This window comes from Sphaerodactylus townsendi, linkage group LG03 (assembly GCF_021028975.2).
Source record: "Sphaerodactylus townsendi isolate TG3544 linkage group LG03, MPM_Stown_v2.3, whole genome shotgun sequence".
Taxonomy (NCBI): domain Eukaryota; kingdom Metazoa; phylum Chordata; class Lepidosauria; order Squamata; family Sphaerodactylidae; genus Sphaerodactylus; species Sphaerodactylus townsendi.
Window position 1 is genome coordinate 46,708,953 of NC_059427.1, and position 24,309 is coordinate 46,733,261.

At 43.5% G+C, this 24,309-nt stretch overlaps 1 protein-coding gene across 2 annotated transcripts; it reads left to right on the forward strand.

The window, feature by feature from the left end:
• Positions 1–23,356, forward strand: RBSN (rabenosyn, RAB effector). Of its 2 annotated transcripts, none has more exons than XM_048488580.1 (12): positions 1–140; positions 5,117–5,367; positions 8,605–8,745; positions 9,259–9,359; positions 11,094–11,139; positions 11,228–11,389; positions 13,683–13,924; positions 14,667–14,737; positions 17,988–18,074; positions 18,538–18,640; positions 19,719–19,823; positions 21,126–23,356. In XM_048488580.1, the coding sequence occupies exons 2-12, from the start codon at positions 5,205–5,207 to the stop codon at positions 22,281–22,283; spliced, it is 2,379 nt and encodes a 792-aa protein (XP_048344537.1). In that variant the 5' UTR covers positions 1–140; positions 5,117–5,204; the 3' UTR covers positions 22,284–23,356. The 2 variants fall into 2 exon arrangements, with proteins under 2 accessions (XP_048344537.1, XP_048344536.1); XM_048488579.1 differs by having other exon boundaries at positions 16–140; positions 5,088–5,367.
• The last annotated feature ends 953 nt before the right edge of the window (positions 23,357–24,309 follow it).

Consider the following 24,309-nt stretch of genomic DNA (forward strand, 5'->3'; position numbering starts at 1 on the left):
GAGGCCCTCCTTCCCATCGGTGGTTCAGCACTCGGCCTGAGGCTGCTGCTCCTGGGGAGCTGCCCTCCTCCCACGCGGTCTGTCGGGGCGGGGTCCGGCCTTGTAGACCTGCTCGCCGGGATGGCCGTCGAGAGGTGGAGGTGAGACCCGACTTCTCTCGGCGGCTGGTGCCCGGCCCCCTTCCTTCCAGTGCTCCTCGCCTGCTGGGGGAGGGGGGCGCCCCTCCCCCTGGGCGCGTGCCGCAGACAGCCTTTGTGCGTTGGGGTATTTTGTGCAGTCAAGGGAAGGGGGTCCCTGCGTGCAGTGCCTTCCCCATTCTGAGTAACCGCGGCTGCAATCTCACAAGTCTGTTTATCCGGGTGTTCCCTAAGGATTGTGGGTGCCTCCCTCTGAGCAGTCATCTCCCATCTGGTGCCTTTTCCCACTCTGACATCTGCTTTTGGAAAGAGTTTTGAGTGGGCCTTGGTTCAGTGCATCTGCTGTTCATGTAGAGGGTTCCATCCTTGGCTTTTCTAGTTTAAAGGAAGATCCGGCACTGGGGTGATGGGAAGGATGTTTTTCCAAAACCCTGGAGAGATGCTTGGGATCAGAGTAGAATATACTGATGAACAACTGGCTTCCACTTAGGATGCTGCAGGTTTGACCCCAAGCATGCCTCCCCTGTGTTGATTTTGATTTTTAAAGCTTAGTGCTTTCGACAGCTGCGTGGCACACCGAGATGCAAAAGTTTGTACTGCGAGAGTCTTCCAACTCTATGTCCATGACACACTTCAAATAGCATGAGTCAGGTGTCTACCAGCTGTTGACAGCCTCGGAGCCCTGCCTGAAGTGACAAGCAGCAACCTGCTTACTATTTTGCCGGTGTCTAAGCCACATTTTCAAATGGCATCACACACTGACATGAGGCCTATCCTGCATCTCCATTCTGTCCTTTTCTTCTGCAGTTCTGAATTTCAGGGAAGAAAGGGGTGCGGGAAGGAAAGAAGCTACCTGGTTTGTAAGCAGCATTGCATGGTGTGGGGGTGGGGGGACTATGACCAATTTAAACAATAGCAAAACTGAAGAAGTGCTCATGAATTGTGCAAGATAGTCAGTTTCTACAGAATGCTAAATGAACTAGGGTGGGAAAAGTTGTGCCATTGAGAAATGTCAGTGGCCACCTTCCATGATACTCTTTAGTGCATCTCTCTGTTGTTGTCTGACTGTGCTGTGTTTCCTTTTGGTCCTTCATACTCTTTGCTTATGCATGTATATATATTATTAACTTCACCTATACCCCACCTTTCTCTCTACTGGGGACCCTAATCAGCTTACATTGTTCTCTCTTCTCCATTTTATTATCACAACAACCCTGTGAGGTAGGTTAGGCTGAGAGTGTGCGACTGGCCCAAGGTCCCCCAGAGTGGGGATTCTATACTACACAAACTGGGTCTCATATGAATATTTGTGTTTTCCTTTCTTCACGGTTACATACAGTTATTACCAGAATTGTAAGAACTGATAAGGAACAATAAAAATCTCAAATAATATTAAAATTAGTAAAAACAGGAAAGCAGTAGCAATACCCCCCCCCCCCCCGGCTTTGCAGTCATTTATCAAAAGGCTAAATGGTTTTTAGTTTGTGCCTAAAAGCCAGTAAAGAGGAAGCCACATGAATTATTCTGCGGAGAGCATTCCATAAATGGGGTGCCATTTGTTCTTCGAAATCATTGGCAAAATTCGTGGCAGTTAGATCTTTGTTCACAAACTAAACTACAGTTAGGGCCTCAGATTATGAGAGACTTCTAAGTACACACACACACTCTCTCTTACTATTTGTGGTAATGTTATGGGGCTTTTTTGGATTTGACATAGTTCAGGGCCTCAGCATGACATAATCTGGTCCTGCTGCCATTGGCTGTGGGCCTTTGGCAAATGTAACTCTTTAACTCTGAAAATTTTGTAATCAGCTACTGATTGGCAAACTTTTGCTACATAATGTATTACTAAAAGGGTATGTAGCGTGTCATAAAAAGAAAATAGTTGGAGAAAATAAGGGATTCAAATATCAGCAGATTTACTCCCTTGTGAATTTGTTTGTAAAAGAGTATGAATATTCATAAAATCAGTTGGATAATCTTAAAAAAAGTGTGTGTATGAGGGTGGGAGGGGAGAACACAAGTACAACCTAGGTTTGCTAAGTAAGAATACATTTATAGATAACAATGGAGAATATTTGTGCTGGGATCCTGTTGTGGCGAAAAATCACTTATTTGCTTGCTCCTTTCAAGTTTCCCTACCCCTTTTCCCCAGTCTAATTGCCTTATTTGTTTAGCTGCAGCCTTCAGTGGCCTAGTTAGAGTTGTTTTAAAATGCTAGATGTTTAACTAGACAAAGTGGAATGCTCATCTCAAGCATCTTTTTTGAGTTATACATGTTCTTTATTTATTGAATTCTTAATTATGCTTATCTTTTTCTTTTCATCTAAGGATGTTAACTTTCTTGAACCATTTTTTACCTTCTGGTTTCAAAATGAGTGACTTACAGTTCAATCCTATGCAAGGTCATTGCAATCTAAGTCCATTATTTTTAACAGATTTCGACAGGAATAACATTGCACTATTAGACTTTTACTCCTAGAAATCGTTTCATAGGAATTTGCCCACTCAATGCAGTGGGACTTAATAGCCCAATCCAGATAGGGGAGAATCGGTCATAGGAGCCAGTGGAGGACTGCATCGGTATGTTTGCTCCCTCTGCCAGTGCAAGGGGTACTCCTGCCCATGGAGGGGTCAGAGGTGCTGTTGCCTGACCACCCCGCAGCCCCGCCGCAGCAAAAGCCAGAGGTTCCAGACGCAGCAAAGCTGTGCTGGCATTTGGAATGGATGCTTTCATCCCAGGTATGTGACCAGTTGCACCATCGCCCTGGCTCTGGACTTACATCACCCTTTTTGGTGGTGAAAGTCCATTAGCCTGAATGGAGTGCTTTCCAGTGGCGGGGAGGTTTTTGTTTTTTCCTCCTCCCCCACCCCTCCAGAAAGCTTGTTGGAGGTGGCCCAGTGCCACTTTCGCCTTGCTGGCTTCTGCTTGTCGCAGCACAGTCCAGGGTTCTGGGTTGTGCTCTTACATCTGTATAAGATTGCCCTTTAGAGTTCAAGGATGGTCTAAACTTGTTCTAGAGAATTGTAAAGGGGCTTCTAAATTAGATAAGTGTTAAGCTGGGATCTCATTCTTACTGGATTTTAAAAGAAGAAGAGTTTGGATTTGTACCCCATAAGGAGTCTCAAAGTGGCCTATAATCACTGTTCCTTCCCCTTCCCACAATAGATACCTTGTGAGGTAGGTGAGGCTGAGAGAATTCTGAGAGAACTAGTCTAATGGCACTCAGCAGGCTTCATGTGAAGGAGTGGGGTAACAATCAATTAGAGTCCATTGTTCTTAACGCCTATATTATTCTGGCTGTAAGCTAGACCTATATTGCCTCATATCTTTTGTAGATAACTGAACTGTCAGGGGTTTTTTTATTGCTACCACTTCTGTTTGACTGTTTATGGTTTAATTATTCATTTAATGATTTTTATTTCTTGATAGTTTTTGCAAGTTTATTAATAGCAGTATGCTATCTTGAAGATGGCAAGATAGACGTGTTTAAAATGTATTTATTTAATTAATTTGTACTTTTCCTTTCTCCATAATGGGATCCAAGCTCATTCTCCACTCTTCCATTTTATCTTCTGCGGTAAATTATCCTACTCCAACACTTAAACCATGTCTTCACACTGGCTCTGTAAATTTGATAATATATTCAGAAGTGTAGTTAAGGACCAAAATGTAATGGTCAGACAAGGCAGAAGAAATAGGTCAATTATGCATGGAACACTTACCTTGGGGTTCTTAGCTGCGCAGTGGAGCTGTTGTGTGGTCTCCTTGCATTTCTCTGTTTACATGCGAGGAGCCATTCTCTACTTGCCTTGTAGCTGCTTGCTGAAGTCTCAACGAGCCTGAGCTTTTCCTGGTTCTCTTAACTCCACCCATCAACTCCTTTTTAAAGGCCCAGATCTCATCACACCGGGTAGTTGCAAGGCTTTGTTATATCGATATACCTGTGATCAGTGGCGTATCTGCCAGAGAGATGTGGGTGGGGGTCAATTGACCCTGGGCGCCAATGCAAGGGGCCACGGGCACCTGGCGGGGTCAGGAACCCTCCGGAGGCCCACTGGGCACTCCTCAGCCCGGCCCCACCAGGCTGCCTGGGACTGCTGCCGCCCACCTTCACTGGCTGAAGTAAGTGGGGCATGGGGGGCACCCTGGGCAGGTGTTGCCCCAGGCACCATTTTCTTCCAGTATGCTTCTGCCTCAGATTGCAGTTATATAGGTATTGTAGCCCCTCTTCAAAAATAATCTGACCAAAAGGAGGAGCCAAAACAATCCCTGGAGCAGACTCTGCTGAAAAAGGGGATCAGGTCCTAGAACTGATATTTTTATTTATTTATTTTATTTATTTATTTTTTAAACTTTTATACCGCCCCATCCTCTAGGGGCTCTGGGCGGTGTCTCTCCCTGTGTATGTGTGCGTGCGCACGCGTACACACACGGTTTTCAAATGCAATAAAAGAGCGATTTTGAGTGATTCTTTGGTCATTGTCTGTACAATAAATAACAAAAATGGAATTGATAACAAATCTGCAAAGGGGGAAGGGAAAAGGTGTGCAAGGGGGTGGGAGGGGCTGGTTGTGGCTGGAGGGAAGATGTCCAGGGCAAATCTCCCCTGCTCTGACAAAAAAGAAAATTAAGGTTGCACTTAAAGTGGTGTTGCTTGGCATGGAGAGAATGGAAATCAAAAGTGGGGCTCAGGGAAATACATCCACACAAAAAACCTTGCTGCAACATATATTTACCCGTGCAGTTCAGCAAACACCTGGTTCATAATGGACTGTATACTAAGTGGTATCACAGAAGATCCTCTATGTACAGCTTTTCTCTCCCTAGTTAATTTCATAGCAGTGGCTTGCTTTGGCCCATGGGGGAAAAGGTGAAAGAATTAGAAAAAGATCAGAAAAAGTTTGTGATTTCATTCTGTTTAAAAACCTTTTCTGGATTTATTTCAGAGCAATGTTTTACACATTTTCCCTGTTAGTCCTTTAGCCATGTCATTGAATGGTGCATCAATGTTTCACTACTGCTGAGACTTGAAGTCTGTCTAGCTTTTGACTCCCTGGACCACTATGGCAGCAAGCTACACGCCTCCTTTTGATGACCCTGGGGAGGTGAGAGAGGGATTTCTATGTCCCTTGTGTCTGAAGGATCTGCAGTCATTTTATCAGCTTCAGTCTCATTATGAAGAAGAACATTCAAGTGAAGACAAAGATGTCAAAGGGCAACTCAGAAGTAAGAAACATCACAACTGCTCTGACTTTTGTAGTGTATTTCTCTAAATGTTTGATGTGTTAAGTCATGGGTAACTGATATTATCAGGCCCATCCAAAGGGGGAGGCAAATAGTGGGAGTGGTGCACGCCTGTGCCAGTGGATTTGCCTTTCCCAGGGTATTTACCTGGTGAAGGGGCAGAAAAGCCTGAGGGTGGCCACCGCTGCAACCTCCAGTGCCATATCAGCACTCTCACAATGCCACTAACCCTGTGTGCACATTGGAGGCACGGTGGGGATGTTTTCAGGGGTGGAACCAATGTTTGTGGCCATTTCGTGGCCCTGGCTGTTGGACTTCTGCCACCTTTTGACTGGCATCAGTCCATTGAGCCCAAAGGGGGCTTTTCAGTAGTGGGGAGGGGTTTTTTTTCTTTGCCTCCCTGTGCCACCAAAACCCCTCTTTGAGGCGATGGGCAAGGCAGAACGACTGTGGTGCCATGTCCCACTGCCTCCAGCTTTGGAACTTCACGTAAATTTTTCCTCTATTGAAATAATTGGATGAAATTGGATTGCGACATTTATGAGGTATAGCTTTTATAAACTGATTTATACCAACAAAATTAAATATGCAATACGAAACCAAGAGTTCCCAGACTTTTTCAGGGAATTGCCCCTTTGGCTCTCAAGCCACATCCGTAGCGACCCCCCCCCCCCCCCCACACACTTATGAACACATACCTCTTTCTGGGTATTAGATCTGCTGCAAATTCAAAACAACAGTGAGGAGAGTGCTGCTTTTCCTTTAAAAAAATCTTACCTTGCAAAGCAGTGATGGTGTGACTCTTTTCCTTGCCTCCCCCTCCCCCAGGGCTACCTTGCAAGGAGAGTGCTGGTGCAAAAAAAAAACAGTGACACGACTCTTTGCCTTGGCTCCCTCCACCTCTGGCTACACAGCAAGAACAGTGCTGTTGCTTTTCCTATAAAACTTAACAATTACCATGTGGATGGAAGGATAAAAGGATAAGGATGGCAAGGATGGAAGGATAAAAGCTTTCCCCTGCCAGCTGGACCAGGAATCCCTGCCCCCCCTACTGCCCCAACATTCCTTGCCATCCCCCTTCATGCCCCCCCCCCCCCCCCTTCAGGGGAATCCCTAGTGTAGATTACCTTTTTTGATTTATGTGTTTTCTGATTAAGGACCGTACCGGCAGTACTGATTGATATAGAGTATTTTACAGTGCTGGCAGTGCTACTGATTCTGAAAATGGAATGGATAAGATGATTCCTTTTATTGGGCTTATGTTGATAAAAGAGTATGCAAACTGGATTTTATATGAGCATTTCCTACAATGGTTAAAAAGGAACAATTTTGCTACAGGTGCAATAACTGATACATTTTACTTATGCATAAAGTGTGTCTTTTACATAAAGTATTTTGATCTTGGAAGCTTGAATTCTCCTACCAGGATTAGAGGTCCGTGCTATTTAAAATTTAGCAGTGGGTCACACACACAAAGAAATGTTTATTCTGTCTCACAGTCCTTCCCTTGCCACTTTCCCTGTATTCTTGTCTTCAGAAAACTATCTAAAGACAGATTTTGATACGCCTGTACGCGCCTCCAAATTTGACCCTGGCTTTGGAGAGAAAGTGTGGGGGGCTCAGTCTGAGCCAAAAACTGGCTTGAAATAGTTAGCAATGAGAAATGTCCTAAATTTGCTCTGTTGGAGTGACAGTTTTGGTAACTTCTGGGAAAAGTTTCTCTGAAGTTCATATAATACAAGATAGAACATCAGTATCTTGCTTAAAATACTATAGAAATTTCTTTCTTGTAATTTCTTTCATTCTCCCTCTTCCCCCCACAACTTTTAATACAAGTTACATTTTCAATCTGTACTATACTTCCATAATTTTACTTTTATGTATAATTTTTGAAAGCCATTGCATTTATTTTTCTAGTGCTCTGGTGTAGTTTTTTCCTATGAAGGCTTGGGTTGCACTGTTGGTCGAGCCTTTCTTTGCTACCCGTGTAAAAGAACTCTTGGATCCAAACCACTGGCTATTATGTGTCTCAGTTTCTGTTGAAACTGTTTTATCAGACCGACTTGAGACTGTTTTATCAGACTGACCTGCTTTCCAAAGTGGGATCTAAATTGCTGCAGGAAAATGTTAATACGTGCTCATTTAATTTATTTATACCCCACTTTTCTCCCCAGGGGGACCCAAAGTGGTTGTATCATTCTCCTTTTTCCCATTTTTATCCTCACAACAACTCTGCAAGGCAGGAGACTGAGAGAATGTGACTTAGCAAAGGTCACTCAGTGAGCTTGATGGCACAAGTGGTGATTTGAACCTGAGTCTTCCAGAGACTAGTCTGGCACTCTAAACCATTATGCCACACTGGCTGTTCTTTCTTATTGGACCCATATGCAATAAAGCTTAGGAATCCTGCTGTCTCTCTTGGCAATTTTAACACCCCCACTTCCCCCCTCCCCCCTTAAAGTTGGATTGTTTGCTTTCAGGCAGTGATTCTTGGGAGTACTCTCAAGAAATAAAGTATGGCATGGAAATAACTCTGTCACCATCCAATTTGCATATGTACAAATTAGTAGGAAGACCTCAAGAAAAGTTTAGGCTGTGGAAGTACAAAAATCAATGTTCACTGGCTACTTCTTTCTGTTCTGAATAGCCTAGCAGCCACAGTGAATTGCAAAAAGCAAGTAGTTATGTCAAGGTGTTAATTTCCTTCGCTTAATAACTTGTTTCTCAGCTCTCCGAAGGCTGTTAAATGCGTCATTGCTTTACCTTTAAAGCGCGCTTGTCTTCTGCTTTGTCCAGTGTTCTGTTTCACAAATTGCTTTCCAAATTAAGCCTTTGTCTAAGGGAACAAAATATTCCTATGAGATGCTAATAATTGGGCTGATTGGCTAACTGTCACATTTGTATTCCCACCTGGTTGAGCCGAGTAGGAGTATTTCATCAGGACTGTGTTCTTATGTGAAACATTTACATAGCTCTGTTCATCGCCAGGGCTTCTTGCAAACCTGATTAATGCTCACAACATTCCCAAGAATAGGTGGGAAAACAGCCCCAGGAGTCTGCAGGTGTAGAAGGAGAATGGTCAGGGTCTTAGAGACAAATATCATAAGGTGGTTTGAGAAATGGTAAGATCTCTTATGGTTCAGCTTCTTATGGCATTATCCAAAACATATTTATACTCTTCTAAGCCCATTGCCTGTCTACCATTTGACCGTCTTTCAGATCTGGTCCAAAAAGCTAAAAAAGCAAAGAATAAACTTTTGAAACGAGAAGATGACCGAAGCGACGGGGGTCCTCAGGAGCGATATGAATCTTACAGCTATGGTGGAGTGGATCCATACATGTGGGAACCCCAGGAGTTAGGTAAATAATCAAGAATGGTAAAGATAATAGAAAACTTCCTCAGGAAAGTATTCTGAGCTCCAGTAGGATCTATCCACAATAATGTCAAATTATCAAGGATCAAGTGGCAATTCAACTGGATGAAATTTATTAAAATTCTAAGGCAACAATCCAATACAGATGTATAGCTAGTTAAATTCCATTAGATGTTTGCTATCTTAACTCTGTTTTTAAGCTTGGTTGCTTAGCTTTGTAGTGTATTGTGGCCTCAGTTTATGATGCCCTAGTATTGTATCATTGAGGAAGACCATGGCTCAGTGGTAGAGCATCAGCTTAGTGTGCAGATGGTCCCCGGTTCAATCCCGAGCATCTCCAATTGAAGGAACTAGGTTGTGGATGATGTAAAAGATCTCTGTCTTAGACCCGGGAGAGTCACTTCCAGGCTTTGTAGACAATACTGGTCTGATTCAGTATAAAACAGCTTCACGTATTCATTCTTTTTAAAGAACTTCTTGATTGGTTTTTTTTAATCAGGTGCTGTGAGGAGCCATCTCTCTGACTTCAAGAAGCACAGAGCAGCCAGAATTGATCACTATGTTGTGGAAGTCAATAAATTAATAATCAGGTTAGAGAAGGTAAATGGGCTTGTTTTTTTTCCTGTAAAAATGCTGAGAAATCATCTTTGAACAGTTCATATGTATGGCAATTGTTGCTTTTGATTTGTACTGCTATGCTGTAAATCAGATCATAATTTAACAGTAGATTGTCATCTGAGTGGGTGGATCAGAGTAGTCCGTGTTATTTTTTCCTTAAACCTTCCTGCCAAGGAAAAAGTATATGTGTGGTGGAGGGGGGAGTGAGGTGGGATTTGGGGGTTGGACGATGACTCCTAAACTTTGGTGAGCTGAGATATCCCTTCTATATGGAATCTGGAGATGAGAAGGAAGAAAAGCATTTTGTCGGACCAAGATCTGCAACGAATATCTGACGAAAACTTAGCAGTATTTCTTGTTGGCAGCATCATCAGTTAACATGAAACAACCGCCAATTGTTGCTCCAAAGACTGCATGTTTAGAATTGAGTTTAGTGCATCACAGTGGACTCTATGCTTTCCCTTACAAGTTTTGCACACATTTTAATTCTGAGGTTCGAAATTTTAGAATTGCCTGAGCTTCCTTTTATCTTTCCTTTGCTCCATTTGCAATGAACAGGTTTTCCCTACTTAAAGATACAGTTGTCTCAGAGATTTCTATCTACACAATTTTTCTTTCCTTTTTTCACTTTCTATATTCTGTTATGGACCTTACTGTCGTAGCTCTTAATATATGTGGCCAGTCCTGAAGTAACAGTAAATAAGTTTGTTCAATACAGACCCAAACAGAAAAGAACATACAGTATACAAAATGCAGAAGTAGACCGGCTTGTACTCTCAAATGTCTGTTAATTTGTTCACAGGTTCTCAGGATCACAGATAAGAACTTAGCAACTGTTAGTGATGTCCTTAGATTCTTACCTTCTAATAAAAACTTCACATAGAATCAAGATGACTGACTGGGAACATGCTTCAGCAAGGGATAAATAAACTGTTGTTGTAACAATGTGAAGGAATTGCAAAAAAAGAAAGAATATGCTTTATGGTATCAACATCCTTTTTGCAGTAGGGGCCTAGTCCAGAGATTTATGGGATGCTTGCAAATCTGCCACGGAGCATTTCAGAGGGCAATACATTTGATCTGGCCTTAGCAAAGAGGATGCGATACTTAGGGACCGTAGATTCTTTAAATACTTGGCAATCTGGAAGGAGCCTGTAAATTCAATTCCAATCGAAAAGGAGAGGAACAAAAAGACTGTGCTGAATAGGCAATATCCCTCCGCCTTTGATTGATTGATCTTAGGGCAGTGTCATATCCCAGATGTAAAAGAAATGAAGTGGATAGTCCAGTTGCGGCAGCTTTGCATTCCATTGCTTTGGACCAATGGCTGATGAAGCTGTCCTGTCTTAGTGTCATAATAAGCCCTGTGTCCAGGTTAAGCATGAATTTAAGCCCGTATTTCAGAGCCATTAACCAGAAGCATGTCAGTATGGGAAGTACCCCTGTTTCTAAGAATAACACTGCATTTGGGACACATTTAGGGAACTGGAGAAGTGCCCTGAAAAATTTGGACTGTAAGATCTCCAATTTCAATTACATTCAAGGATGATTTTATAAAGTCCAAGATGTTTTAAAAGGAATAATAGGAAGGCTAAGGTTTTTTTTTTCTTTAATGAACCGGTTAGCTGTTATTTTTAAGTGCTATGCAATTGCAAGTTTGCCTCAATAGAAAAGTGCACTTGGCTGAATTTTTCTGTTGTCCTTCTCCTTTGTCAGCTTACTTCCTTTGACAGAACCAGTACTGATTCAGCAAAGATAAGAGGTAGGTGCTGGCATTCTTGACATTTGCTAATTGCTTCCAGCTTGGACTTCAGTGGTTATAGTCAATGGGCTTTGTCATCCTATTGCAGCAATAGAGAAGTCTGTTGTGCCTTGGGTTAATGATCAAGATGTGCCATTTTGTCCAGACTGTGGTACCAAGTTCTCCATTAGGAACCGACGTCACCACTGCCGCCTTTGTGGGTCTATCATGTGCAAGAAGTGCATGGAACTTGTCAGTCTTCCCTTTGCAAGTGAGTACAGTGGTCTTGGATAAGTAATTTGGGTTCATTTTCAGATGTCCCAATTTTGATTTGATCCCCTCAAATATATTTGTAATCCTGTGGTTAGTAGTCCCACATACTAACTCCTGGGAGCCACTGTGATGTGGTGGTTAAAGTGTCAGGCTAGGATCTGGGAAATCTAGGTTGGAATCCCCACTGGGTGACCTTGGGCCAGTCACACACGCCTAGCCTCAACCTTGGCAGTATTTGGTTGGGAGACCTCCAAGGAATACCAGGGGCTTGATGCAGAGGCAGGCAATGGCAAACCACCTCTGAATGGCTCTTGCCTTGAAAAAAAACCTATGGGGCCACCATTTGTCAACTGGGATTTGACAGCAAAAAACCTAACTCCTGCCTCCCAATATTCAAGAAATTTAACCAATTAAGGGTATTACTTCATTGTAAATTTTTTCTTTCCCTTACTCCCTAAATCCCTACGGTCATTTATATACATTGTTCTTACAACATTTACAATTATAGAATCGTAGAAACATAAGAGTTGGAAGAGACCACAAGGGCCATCAAGTCCAACTGGTATAATTCCTAATAATTCTGTGTATTATAAAATCAAGATGATTTGTCCTGTCAGTTTGCAGATAGACACAGAGAGTCTACCTGGCGGGAGATATGATCTGTCCAGACCATAAAAATCCAATTTATAAAATGACTGTAATAGAAAAAAATTTTTTTAATTGTTTTGCTTTCAAAGATATGAAAAGCGTGCAGCTGATTTTTGTGTGACCAAATCAGAGCTCCGGCTTCTTCTTTCGTTGCCACTTTACATTTAGTCAAAAATGCTATCATTGGTTTGGTAAAAATATCATATGCCTTCTTAAAGCTAATTGGTTTCCAAGTTCTTGTACAAACAATTAGTTCATACAAGGGCAAGTTATGAGTGCTTGCACAGTCAGGGTGCGGGGTTTCTCTGTAGAAGAAAAACGATGGCTGGTTGCTTAGCCAGACATGAAGTTGTCTTCCTGATGCACAACCGAGCTCTGTTAGCTGGAGAAGGGGATCCCTTGAGAGGCCGCCCAAGAGCTACACAAGGAATATAACCCAGACGGCTTCATTCTAAGGAATAATTATGAGGTTCTATAGCTAGGGCAGTGATGGTGAACCTTTTTGAGACCGAGTGCCCAAATTGCAACCCAAACCCCACTTATTTATCGCAAAGTGCCAACTCGGCAATTTAACTTGAATGCTGAGGTTTTAGTTTAGAAAAAACCAGTTGGCTCCCTCTTCCTCCCCCCACCCACTCGAGCAGGGGCCAACCTGCTCTAGCCTCCAGCAAGTCCCGCATGCACTGCTCTGTGCCTCTCTAGCATCTCTGCCTCCTCTATGCCCCCCCCCCCCCTCGGGCAACAGCCACCCGGAGCACAGGCATCAGACCTGCCAGCTGAGTCCTCCCTGCTCACCGCGATGCACGCACGTCGTGCTCAGTGGCCCAGGCCAACCTAGATGTGTCTCTGTGTGTGTGTGCGTGGGGGGGGGGTGATTTTTCACCCCCCACATGACGAACTCTGTGTGTGCATGCCCACAGAAAGGGCTTCAAGTGCCACCTCTGGCACTCGTGCCATAGGTTCACCATCACTGAGCTAGGGTAATCATCTAATGAAAACTCATGTTGAGAATTAATTAATCAGTTGCCTTTAAGAATCGGGCTGGTAGCTTTAGAGACATTGCTCAGTATAATGGAGCTGAAGGCTTGGGTCCAGACTAGACATTGCTGTGGGCCCAGGATTTCTGTTCACAGAACATGGTTTTCATACTTCTCCCCTTCCACAGCAGCCTGAAATGCCCTACCAAATCCTGTTCTTGTAGGAGAGGGGACCCCAAGAACAAGTTTGGGTGGCCATTTGGGGTTGCCACAGGAGAGGGGAAGTGGGAAAATCATGCCTCATGGTAGAAGTTCTGGAAATATTACATGGCTGTCCTTCGAACATACCCTATTTAGAGATTAATCATGTCTGGCTTGTAGTTACATCACTGTGCAACATCATTGGCGCACACTGTCTGTTCAGTACTAAACTAGCCCAGTGATACTGCACAATAACGCTTCTTTTAACAATTATTTTTTACTTGCCAGCAAAACAAGTCCTTATTTAATTCTTCCTGACAACCTTGTAAATTAGACTTTATTTTTCCCGTTTTTAGGATGTGTAACTAGAATGGACCCGAGTCTTTGGACTTAGGTTCTAGGCCAATGTTTTGTTAACTGGGTGTTGCCTTCTGTTCCTTATGAAATACCGGTGTGTTGTTCCAGGTAAGCTCACCACTGCCAGCAAGGAGGCCTTAGCCTCTCATACAAGCCCAAACTGCTCACCCAACAGTGTTCACGGCTCTCGCCGGGGCAGCATTAGTAGCGTGAGCAGTGTGAGCTCGGTTATGGATGAGAAGGATGATGATCGAATCCGGTGCTGTGGGCATTGCAAAGATACTCTGCTCAAAAGGGAGCAGCAGATCGATGAGAGGGAGTACACCCCAGACATTGTGAAACTCTATGAGGTAAAATGGCATTTGTTAGACTGGAGGAGAGAGGTGGGGGAAGGGTGTGGAAGTGGAATGGAATTTGGGATAAGTTGCCGAGTATTTTTTTTTAACCATTATTTCAACAGGGCCAAGTGCTGTGTTTCAGGTTTAAGATAAACATAAAACAAACTTTTCCTGGGCCTTATAGTCTACAAACAAGACACTGATGAGAAATCAGTGAAAAGGGAAAGGAAATTTAATTTTGAAGTTGATGTTCTTTTAAGCCAGGTTTTTTTTGATGGAATTTGAAGTTGAGTTGGTTGGTTGAAAACAAAACACTGAGTATTAAGAAAGAAATGAAACTCTTCATTTTGCTTGGTCCTGGATTCACATATGTTCCAGGCTATCAAAGGATGACACTCATAATCTAATAGTGATCCTAGTATGTTCAGAAAACTGGAAGAAAGCCTTCAAGTTGCTTACTGGCTTTGCAACTCTCATAAGTAAAGCCCATTGTTGGAAGGACTGCTTTGATAGATGTGCTTGAATGTGAAAATGCTTTTAAAATCTGTAATTTATTATCTTAGGCCTTGCTGCATCCAGTAAGTCCTGATCACTTGGGTTAAACAGATCTTCTGGTTAGTCAGTCCAGCAGCTATTACAAAATCTTAATAGACACAGTGGGAAAAGTAGAAACCTCACTAAATAATCCTGTACATGTCCTTTGGATGCTGTTTAAGAAGTTTATCTAATCAATTGATTTTATTTATTAAACAAGAAACTCCGGTTGTACATGGAAAAAGTTGATCAGAAGGCCCCGGAATATATCAAGATGGCAGAATCACTGAAGTAAGCTCCTTCAGCTATTTTAAATGAGTATTATACAAAAATATAAGAAGCGGAAAAAGGAAAAAGATGTTATCTACAGATTTTTTTTGTTGAATTCAAATAATTGCATATTAATAATTTTGACACAATCCTCTTCACACACTGTTTTTGGAGTCTGAGAGGTTTCTGTGTCGGTTCTGTGTGATGCATACGTGAACGTGCCCTTCGCATGTGAGGACTGTTATAATGGTAGAGAAAATTCAAGCGTTCAGCAATTTGCTCTGCTACGGCTAGACAAGAGACTTTGCCATATAATGGCTTCTTTACACAACTACACCAAACAATAACATAAGATAGCTTTCTTCAGTCTTGATTACTTGCAAAAGTAATACATGGGCCTGGATCCAGTAGAACACTTCAGTCAATGGAAGGAGTTCTGTCTGTGGAGACATCTCCTGTAGCAGCCCAAAATGCTCTCTGATGTGCTGCTTAAAAGGAATTCTCCCTCCTCCCTGGAATAGCGTGAAGGTGTACTGGATTTTTCCTAATGCTTCTCTTGATCAAAACCCAGAGTTTCTAAAGTAATAAATGTTTAAAAATGTGCTTGAGAATTGGAGTCCTGCAAAATAAAGAGGTCCTCCTATAATATATTCAGGTCAGATATTTTGTAGTTCAATATAATTTTTGTTTTATTTTTTTCTCTTTTCAAATGTTCTACCATGTTATGAGACATTTTGGTAAGGGTAGTGATAGAAATATCTATTATTGAAGAAATACATTAATAGCATATAATGCTTTTGGTTTTAATGTTTTACTAAACTGTCCAACATCCACCCGAATAAATGGCTGAATAGAAAGGCTTGGATTCCATGGAGGATTTCCATGGGCAGAAGGGATTTTTGTTTGTAGAGTGTGACTTTCCTCCTGCTGCAGCCCCATCTGCCCCCTGAAATGTTGGGGACGTCTGCAGTCACAGGGGGGAATTTGTAAAAATTGCCCCTCTATCTGCAGAAATCTTCTGTAGGGCGAGAGAGAGACAGTGTTGTGATCTGCTAAATGTTTTTGTGATTGGGGTAATCCTACCATGAGATAGAGAAAATTAGCTCCTCCAGTGAAAGATTAGGGAAGCAACTGTGGGGAGTGGATTTTGGACAATTCAGCAGGAACTGAACTGGGATTTCTAGGTTGGGTTCTTGCATGCAAGTCTTCGAGAAGTTACACAAGTATTTAGTACCCTGTACTAATTATTATTCTTCATCTTTCTCTGCTACCTGCATGAGCAGTGAGGTAACCCATCCAAGAGGGCAGGCAGCCGCCAACGGAGTTGCAACCACACCGCCTCACCGCTCCCATAGGGCCTTCCTGGTGGTTTGGGGAGGCTTGCAATGCAAAAGAGCCTTCTTACTGCCAAGAAGCCCCCATTGGGCTTAATAGACTTTCGGCATCTTTTTAAGTGCCATAAGTCTAAAGTCTATGTAAGGAGGCAAATGGCCAGGAGGAGGCCAAATACTGTCAGTTCCTCCCCCAGACACACTCCCAGCCCATCCCCACTGCGGAGCACTGCGGAGGCTGCACCCCGGCAGAATTACCTTTTTACCCGGACAAGTGCCCGGGAGAGGGTAAATTTGCCAGGGGGATTACACATTGCTTTCCTTTGGATGGGGCCTTAAGGCTAGCCCAGGTATGAGGGGATATTAGTTCAGAACATAAGCCTTTTAAAATGCACAGTATTTTTGTTGCCTGGCCCACCATGTTGCTGTGGATAGGCTAGTTTCCAAAATGGAAAAAAGCGTGAAACATGGGCTTTTCAGGGAGCATTCGTATAGGGAAAAGTATCATCTGCTGAGAAACGAAGAGGGATTATTTTTCCTTTCTCCTTGCAATGCTTAAATCCATGTGCTGGTAGTTCTGTAACCCCAGGAATCGACTTTCTTGGGCTCGGAGGGGAATGCAGAAAAAATCCACATCCACCTTCTTGTCGCTGTTGGCTCCACTGGATGCACCCCAGTGTTCTTTCTGGGTCAGTCTAGGTACAGGGATGCCTGTATTCTTTGTACTTGAGGGAGTAAATCATGAATGGTGCTACGTCCCAGTCTAAAATGGGTAGTTGGTTGCTGCTGTACTGTGCATGTTGTTAAAATAACCAAGGTACTGACTGCACCTGCAAATCTGCAATATTCATTATTGTTGACATCTTCCAATCCCATTTGAATATTAACTAATTAGTTTAGACTGGAAATTAAATACAGTTGCTTCATAAACAACTCTTGCTTAAGGAGTGTTGGTCTATACTACTGTGTATAGCTTACTGTTAGTAGGATCCCATTATGTAATTTTTGCACAACAATACATAATATTAATACTTACACTGTGATTCAGTTCTATCTTTTAGATTTCTGGTTGGTTCCAGGCTTCTGCATTCCTATCGTATTGTTTATTGAATTTCCCTTTTTGTTGATTACACTGACTCATTGTGGCCCCTTCTGCATGGGCCAATAAACCCAGGGTAACAATGGGATAAAACCCATGGGGGGGAACTTCACATGGTTGCTGCCCCTAACGCGAGTCCGCTCCGCATTCCCCCTCAACGAGGTATTCTAGAATTGCGCTATCCGCGATTCTTTGGTTGTAATGCGGGTTGCAGCCACTCGTGAGCAAACAGCTGCCCCGAGAAGCATATTGCTTGACCATGCTTCCCTTTTTTCCCCAGTCCCCGCCTCTTTTCTGCGAAGTTACACAGGGGAACAGGGGCAGCAGCATGGGTGTGGAGGTCTATGCCTGCCTCGCCCCATAGCTACGCAGCATAGGGAGGTGAGTGGGGAAAAACTCCACACCTCCGTGTGAAGGCACAACGGCAACCCGCATTGCCTCCGTGGGCTCCGTTTGCTGCTTGTATGGAGGTATGTGAATGCACCAATGGCAAGGTGGGTTTCTTTACACCAACTGCAACCAGCAGGCACTTAGCCTGTGTGGAAGGGGCCTCTTTGTAATCCACCTCAAGTCCCCATGAGAAAGATGGGACTACAGATAATGTAAATAAATAAATCTCTACGTTCTCTTACTGTGATGTTCAGGGCTAAAGACTTAAGAATTTATATTAACCCATATTTAGCAGTTTAGTTTAAGGATGTACTTGCTACTTCCATAAATTTCTTCTGTTGGGCAACCTCTGTGGGTTTGCAATTTGGTAATATATAATTTAGATAAAGACTGTGAAGCACTTCATACAAAAATAACTTCTGTATGATGTAACAATCCTTGTTTCTTCCAGTGCTGGGGAGACAACATACAGTCTTGAACATGCCAGTGATCTGAGGCTGGAGGTGCAAAAAATGTATGAATTAATCGATGCTTTAAGGTAAGAGAAATGGGATTCTGTAATTATTGGTGTTTTTAGGGCACAGTCTAAGCATGTTGAAGCCCATTGATTTCTGTCAATAATGGTAATTATGGCCTTAGTGCAGCCACACTTATATTGGACTCTGTAGCCTTAATTAGGAACTATCTGATTCAAAGGTTGCACCCAAAGAAGCTAAATTAGGTTGATGATTCTAATGTTGAAAACAAAATCCAATATAAGTGTTCTTGTTGATTTTGCATATGGTAGTACAGTTTCATGACTGAAGAGAAGCAACAGGCTTAGAAATGCTAATAAAATATTGTCATGTGCCTGCCATAAGCCAAATACATATGTGGTATTGTCTCTAGCATTATCTGTAACTAGGGAGACATCTGTCTGAATTTAATGCGTATTGTACTTTGTGTATTGGTTATGGCTGGTTGAGGCTGGCATTGCTAACACATTGATGTGTTTGGTTTAGCAAGAAAATTCTAACTCTGGGCTTGAATGAAGAATCACAGCCTCACCCCAGAACTTTGCAACTTCAAAGAATGATCAGATATTCAGCGACACTTTTTGTGCAGGTAGGTGGATTTTTGAGATATGAACTGCTCCTGGCATATGCTACACTGTGTTTAGAAACCTAATTAGAAGGTGACATACTAACTACCCTATGGTGAGAAACATTTTGCAGGATATTTTCATGCCTGGTATCCTGGTCTAAGATTTTTTTATGGAAAACCAGAAATATTTGTAATATTGATCTCCCAACTTTGCTTGTGAATGATTCTTACTGCCCAGTCCAAAGGAGGGGTGCAGTTGTGTGGTGGCCAGGGATGGCACTGCTGTGATGCAGCAGCACCACCCCTAAAGAGATTTCAGGCAACATGGCAAGCACAAAAACTGCCCAAAATCCCTGGCTGCCCTCCGAACCCCCTACGTAGCTCAATGGGCTGCACCTGCATTTTGGATGGCGTAAATCTACACCATCAAAAGGGGGTGTTCCAGACTGAAAGCCCACTGGAAGCCGACTGTCAGCTCCACCCCTGGGAATGACCCTGGAATGCCCCTATTGACGCCAGTGTGGGCTCCTGTGCTGGAGCAGTGCCAGCACAGAGGCTTGGACAGTGCCTGGGCATTGCTTCCTCGTGGCCTCCAGCATAAGTGGCCCCATGGTGGCATAGGTGTCATGCTAGTGTTAGGTGGCATTGACTCCAGTGCAAGGGTCACACTGCTTCCAAAGTCCTTCCCCCCCACTCCCCCCCCCTTAGGTTTGGATTGCACAGTATGTCATCACAGGTAACTATTGAGATTAGTTATAATGCAAGAACGTTCATCAGTCTTAGTATTAAAAGTTGTGGGTAAAAGACACTGAAGTTTAATTTTCCAAAAGTTAGTTTTGCCAACTGTTTAATATGGTATGTGGCCAAGCAGTTATTCAGAACCTCTACCATATCACCAGGGGATTTGGATTAGAACATTCAGAACAAGGTATCATCCACATGTTGATGACATCTGACCCAACGTACACATCATCTGCATAATACGTATACTTCGAGCCTAGCCTACATTCTTTATGCATAGTTCTCTTTAGTGCAGCTTCTAGATTTGGGTGAACTTTAGATCTGGTAGGTAATAATTTGATTTTTTTTTTCACCTCAGGAAAAATTACTTGGTCTGATGTCCTTACCAACCAAAGAGCAATATGAAGAATTAAAAGAGAAAAAAAAACAAGAGGCAGATAGAAAACTACAAATGGAAAGACAGGTGAATACTCCAGTTGTGATATACTTCTAATAGTCATTACATTTGCATTTTGGTTTAAGGTTAAAGAATCAATAATGCTTTTTTAAATGACTGATGTTTCTGTGAAGTCAAGTAGACTCATGGTCTGGGAACTTATGCAGTGCAAACAGAGAGGTGTAGACAGTGACTTTCCCAGCTCCCTGACCCCCTACAGTCGATGGTCAGGAGATCCCTGCAAACCTCACAGGAGTCACAGTGGGGAAAGGGCACTTAGGATCAAGCCAGTGTGATATACTATTCCACAAGGGCATTGAAAATTACTATACACTTCAGGCCTTTTCCTCATGTGGCTTGGGAGCATCTGCAGAACAGCTCCTTCTGGTGTTCCTCTGGTAAAACAGGTCATATGGGAAGAGCCTATATTGTTTATATTACAGCTGCTCCCGATTCCATATCACCCTCCTGAACACCGAGGCCACACTGTTGTGGGCAGAAGCTGCCTCCCACAAATTCCTCCCTCACAACCTGGCACTTGACACCTTGACCAAGGTTCTGTGGTAGCTCCCACACACTACAAAGCTATTATGAAAAGGTGGTCCCCAGATGATGCTATTAGGGGCCCTAAGCTGCCCTATGTAATAGGGTGCCCATAGCCAGGACAAGGTGGTGTGGAGGGGCAGCCTGGCAGGGAAGAGGTGAGCAAGGTGGGTGCCACAGCCCCACACCTTGCCCACCTGTCAAGGGATGATGGCAGCTTTTTGCCTCCTTGTGGCCAACGGGACAAGTGGCAGTTTCTCTCCTCCTTGGAGGACAGTGAGGGATAGGAGTAATCTTTCTGCCGCCTCACTGGTGGCAGGCAAGGAGGGCAGGCACTGACCCTCATGGTAGTGGCACACCTTAGGCCTAGGGCCGTGGTGGCGAACCTTTGGCACTCCAGATGTTATGAACTACAATTACCATCAGCCCCTGCCAGCATGGCCAATTGGCCATACTGGCAGGGGCTGATGGGAATTGTAGTCCATAACATCTGGAGTGCCAAAGGTTCGCCACCACTGGCCTAGGGAGTCCAAACTGCTTCACTGCTTCTGACTGCTCTCATTAATTTTCATACCATCAACATTTGTTAGAATATCCTTTAAATACAAAAACCTAGTGTTTGGGTATTACATAAATACTGTGATGGGGTTTTCAGATACTTGTCATATCATCAACCAAGGTGGCTCAAGGGGGGGGGGAAATCCCTGTTCTTTGGTATCGTTAATTTTTGCATAAAACCAGAACTTCCAGAACTGTTCCTTGAATATTTTTGCTTGTTTTTGATAGGTGACGCTTGACTCCTACAGAAAATCGGAAGAGAGGCACGTGGATTTTATTTCCAGATCTTTGGCAGCGTCCAATGGGGAGATTTCCCGGCCGAAAAGAGTTGCAGTGAAGAAAGCGGAAGGCTGGCTACCGACTGCCAGCGTGTCCCGTCAGAAGGAAGGTGTCGACCCGCTCCTTCAGCAGATTGACAACATCACGTCCTTCATTGAGCAAGCAAAAGAAGCGAACCGTCTGGATGAAGTCCGGATGTTGCAGGAGAACCTGCGGCAGCTGCAGGATGAGTACGATCAACAGCAGACGGAAAAGGCCATTGAACTCTCTAAAAGGCAAGCCGAGGTGGAGGAGATGCAGAGAGAACAATTGCAAATCCTTTGCGAAAAGGAATGGGAGAGGGAGCACAGAAAGAAAATGACTCAGCACTCAAGGACCCGCTCCCTGGACTTCAGAGAAATGAAGCACAGGAAGTTAGAGGTTGCACCAGGTAGCCTGAACCACATAGCACATGCTTTGGATCTGGATACTACCGTGAGCCAAAGTAACCCAGGCTGTAAAGCGCCCTCTCCGAGTGGAAGTTACCAGCTGCCATCTGTTGAGAGCCCATTCTTCTCTGGCCAACCTTCAGAAGCCCAAGGACATAACAGAGCAACGGAACAAAATAAGACGATTGTACCAAACCCCTTCGGAGAGGAGATAGATAATGGCACTTTAAGGGAGAAACCCAATAACCCGTTTGCTGAAGATTCCTCCCCAGTGGCTTCCTTGCCCACCAAAGCCTTGCACAGTGGTTTGAAAGAGTATAATCCATTTGACGAGGACGACGACTGTCAGCAAGCAAATGGAGTGGCTGTCAGTGTTCTGAACCCCTTCGAAGAGGATGTCGGAAATTCACTCCACGTGGCTGTAGGTCAGGACTCTGGGAATCCTTTTCAGTCATCATCTCCCTCCACAAATCCTTTCGACGTTGAGGATGATGACAACCAAGTGTTGAGTGAGGACGTCATAGAAGAGGAATTACTTCTCCAACAGATAGATAACATCAAAGCTTATATTTTTGATGCCAAGCACAGTGGGCGGATGGATGAGGTAGAAGTGCTGACTGAGAATTTGAAAGAACTGAAGCGCACATTAGCAAAACAGAAGGAGAAATTCAGCTGCTGAATCAGTGGCTGCATCTAATCACACACCTGGACTGTCCCTGATTTATCCCAGGGGCCAGGCAAGTGAGTAGCAGGTGCAAGAGGGAATTTTGGGGGGTGGCATCTAATCTTCTGCACTTTGGTGTTGGGCATTTTCACTATATCATCCAGACTTTGCAAACATTGTCCACACTACTTATAGCGCTGCGGCAACCTAAGACCTGTTTTACATTTTAAAATCTATTTTAAATTTCTCACAACCAGTTTGTATCACAAGCAGACTTTGTAAGAGCATGGTTATATGCTCCTTAGCGTCTCTTTTATTTGTGATGGTGAATGGAAGAGGGCTAGGAGGGAAATGGATACTTTCGAACACTTTAAGTGAGAAGGAAGCAGCCTGCCATTTTTCCCTTGGAGTGTGGCTGCTGTGGCAGTTTTACAGGCTGGCCTTCTGAGCCAGTTTTGTTATTAGCCAAGGGACCAGATTATCTTGTAAATTCTGTCAAGCACGTCTGACAGATCTAGAAGGTATCTTTTTAGCAGATGTGTTCAACTGCCGGATGTGCAAAACACCAGTGTTACAAAGCAGGTTCCTGAGATCCAGCGACCTGTTGAATTAAAAGGCCAATGATCTGACTGTGCAATACAAAAATAATATAAGGGGATTTTAAACTAGATATGGGTATTTGTGATGTAATAGATGTAGTACCTTTGTTTTAGGAATTTATCCTTGAACCTTGTCTTGGAATGACGAACTATTTCTTCCTCCACTATCTGACTGTTTCAGCTCTCTTCAACATTACAAGCAAAAACTGGTTTTATTATAACGGCTTTTTCCGGGAATATATCATGTGGATGCTAAGTTTTGTTTTTTTTAATTGTCACCTCCTGGAACTACAGAGGATTTCTGGAGGGGAAAATGGTAGAAGTGCCACGACAGTCGGACTGATTTTTGCTTGCCTCAGGGCCTTGAATTTGGTGGTCTGTGGCGGTCACTGTAGGGGAAGCTGTAGAGGTCCTCTACTAACAGCCAATCTGAATGGGGACCAAGTGCGGACTATAGTTGATCTAGTCATGAATGATAGCGTAAAAAGTTGTAATAGACCAGGGGTAGGGAACCTGCGGCTCTCCAGATGTTCAGGAACTACAATTCCCATCAGCCTCTGTCAGCATGGCCAATTGGCCAATTGGGAATGGTAGTTCCTGAACATCTGGAGAACCGCAGGTTCCCTACCCCTGTAATAGACCTTTAGTTAGCTAAGGCAAAGCTTAACTCCTCTTAACAGTAAAATATAAGGAAAAGCAAGGAATATTTTCAGCTTCTTTGTTCCTTTGTAAATCTAGAGTGAAAGTGCAATCCTAATGTCCTTCAGGGGAGGAAGCTTGGGCATGTAGTCCGCCATGTGCAACTGGCGCTGCAGCTTCCATTCATTTTCTGTGATGGGCCTGTGCAAGCCTTGCTTTAACGAATGGAGGCTGTGAAACAATAGTGGCAGAAATTATGCTGCTCATATCCCCGTTTGCAAAGCTGTGAATGCCTGTCTTCTGGATTCTTTTGGTCCTCCAAACAGAAACTGGAGTATTTGGGGGGGAAATCAAAATAATTGCAGTGGAGGGACTAATGTACCATTTTGTCAGCTTCCACTTGTACTGTATGAATTTGGTCTTTTAAATGGCACCATTTGAAGAGGAAGATAGGCTTCTGCTGGGGGGGGGGGGGGAGGGCCCCAAGAACACTACCACTTTTGCTGCACAAATTTAGAACTTTTCGTTCTCATCTGGAATATGTTGGTCTAAATGCTAGAGAACGACGGGCCTCACCCAAGAGCAGCAGGACACTAATGTTCGGTAAGTTAATTGTAAACTGGGTGATCGAAACTGTTGGGCTACAAGGAAAATGTTTCTAGATAAGTTGTGTTACTAGTGGGGCAGGTAATATGCTGCAGAATTAAGGGCAATTATACGTAGGGCTTTAGGCTGTTTCTAAAAGAAAAACGGGAAAACTGGTTCAACTAACTCACTGCATCCTCAAAAGCAGCTTATTTTAA

What these genes read in the sequence shown, in the direction of transcription:
- RBSN (XM_048488580.1), top strand. Translation starts at nt 5,205, where the DNA reads ATGGCAGCAAGCTACACGCCTCCTTTTGATGACCCTGGGGAGGTGAGA. An exon ending in GTGGGAACCCCAGGAGTTAG is followed by an intron (nt 8,746 to 9,258) that starts GTAAATAATCAA and finishes TTTTTTAATCAG; the next exon opens with GTGCTGTGAGGAGCCATCTC. An exon ending in TGATTCAGCAAAGATAAGAG is followed by an intron (nt 11,140 to 11,227) that starts GTAGGTGCTGGC and finishes ATCCTATTGCAG; the next exon opens with CAATAGAGAAGTCTGTTGTG.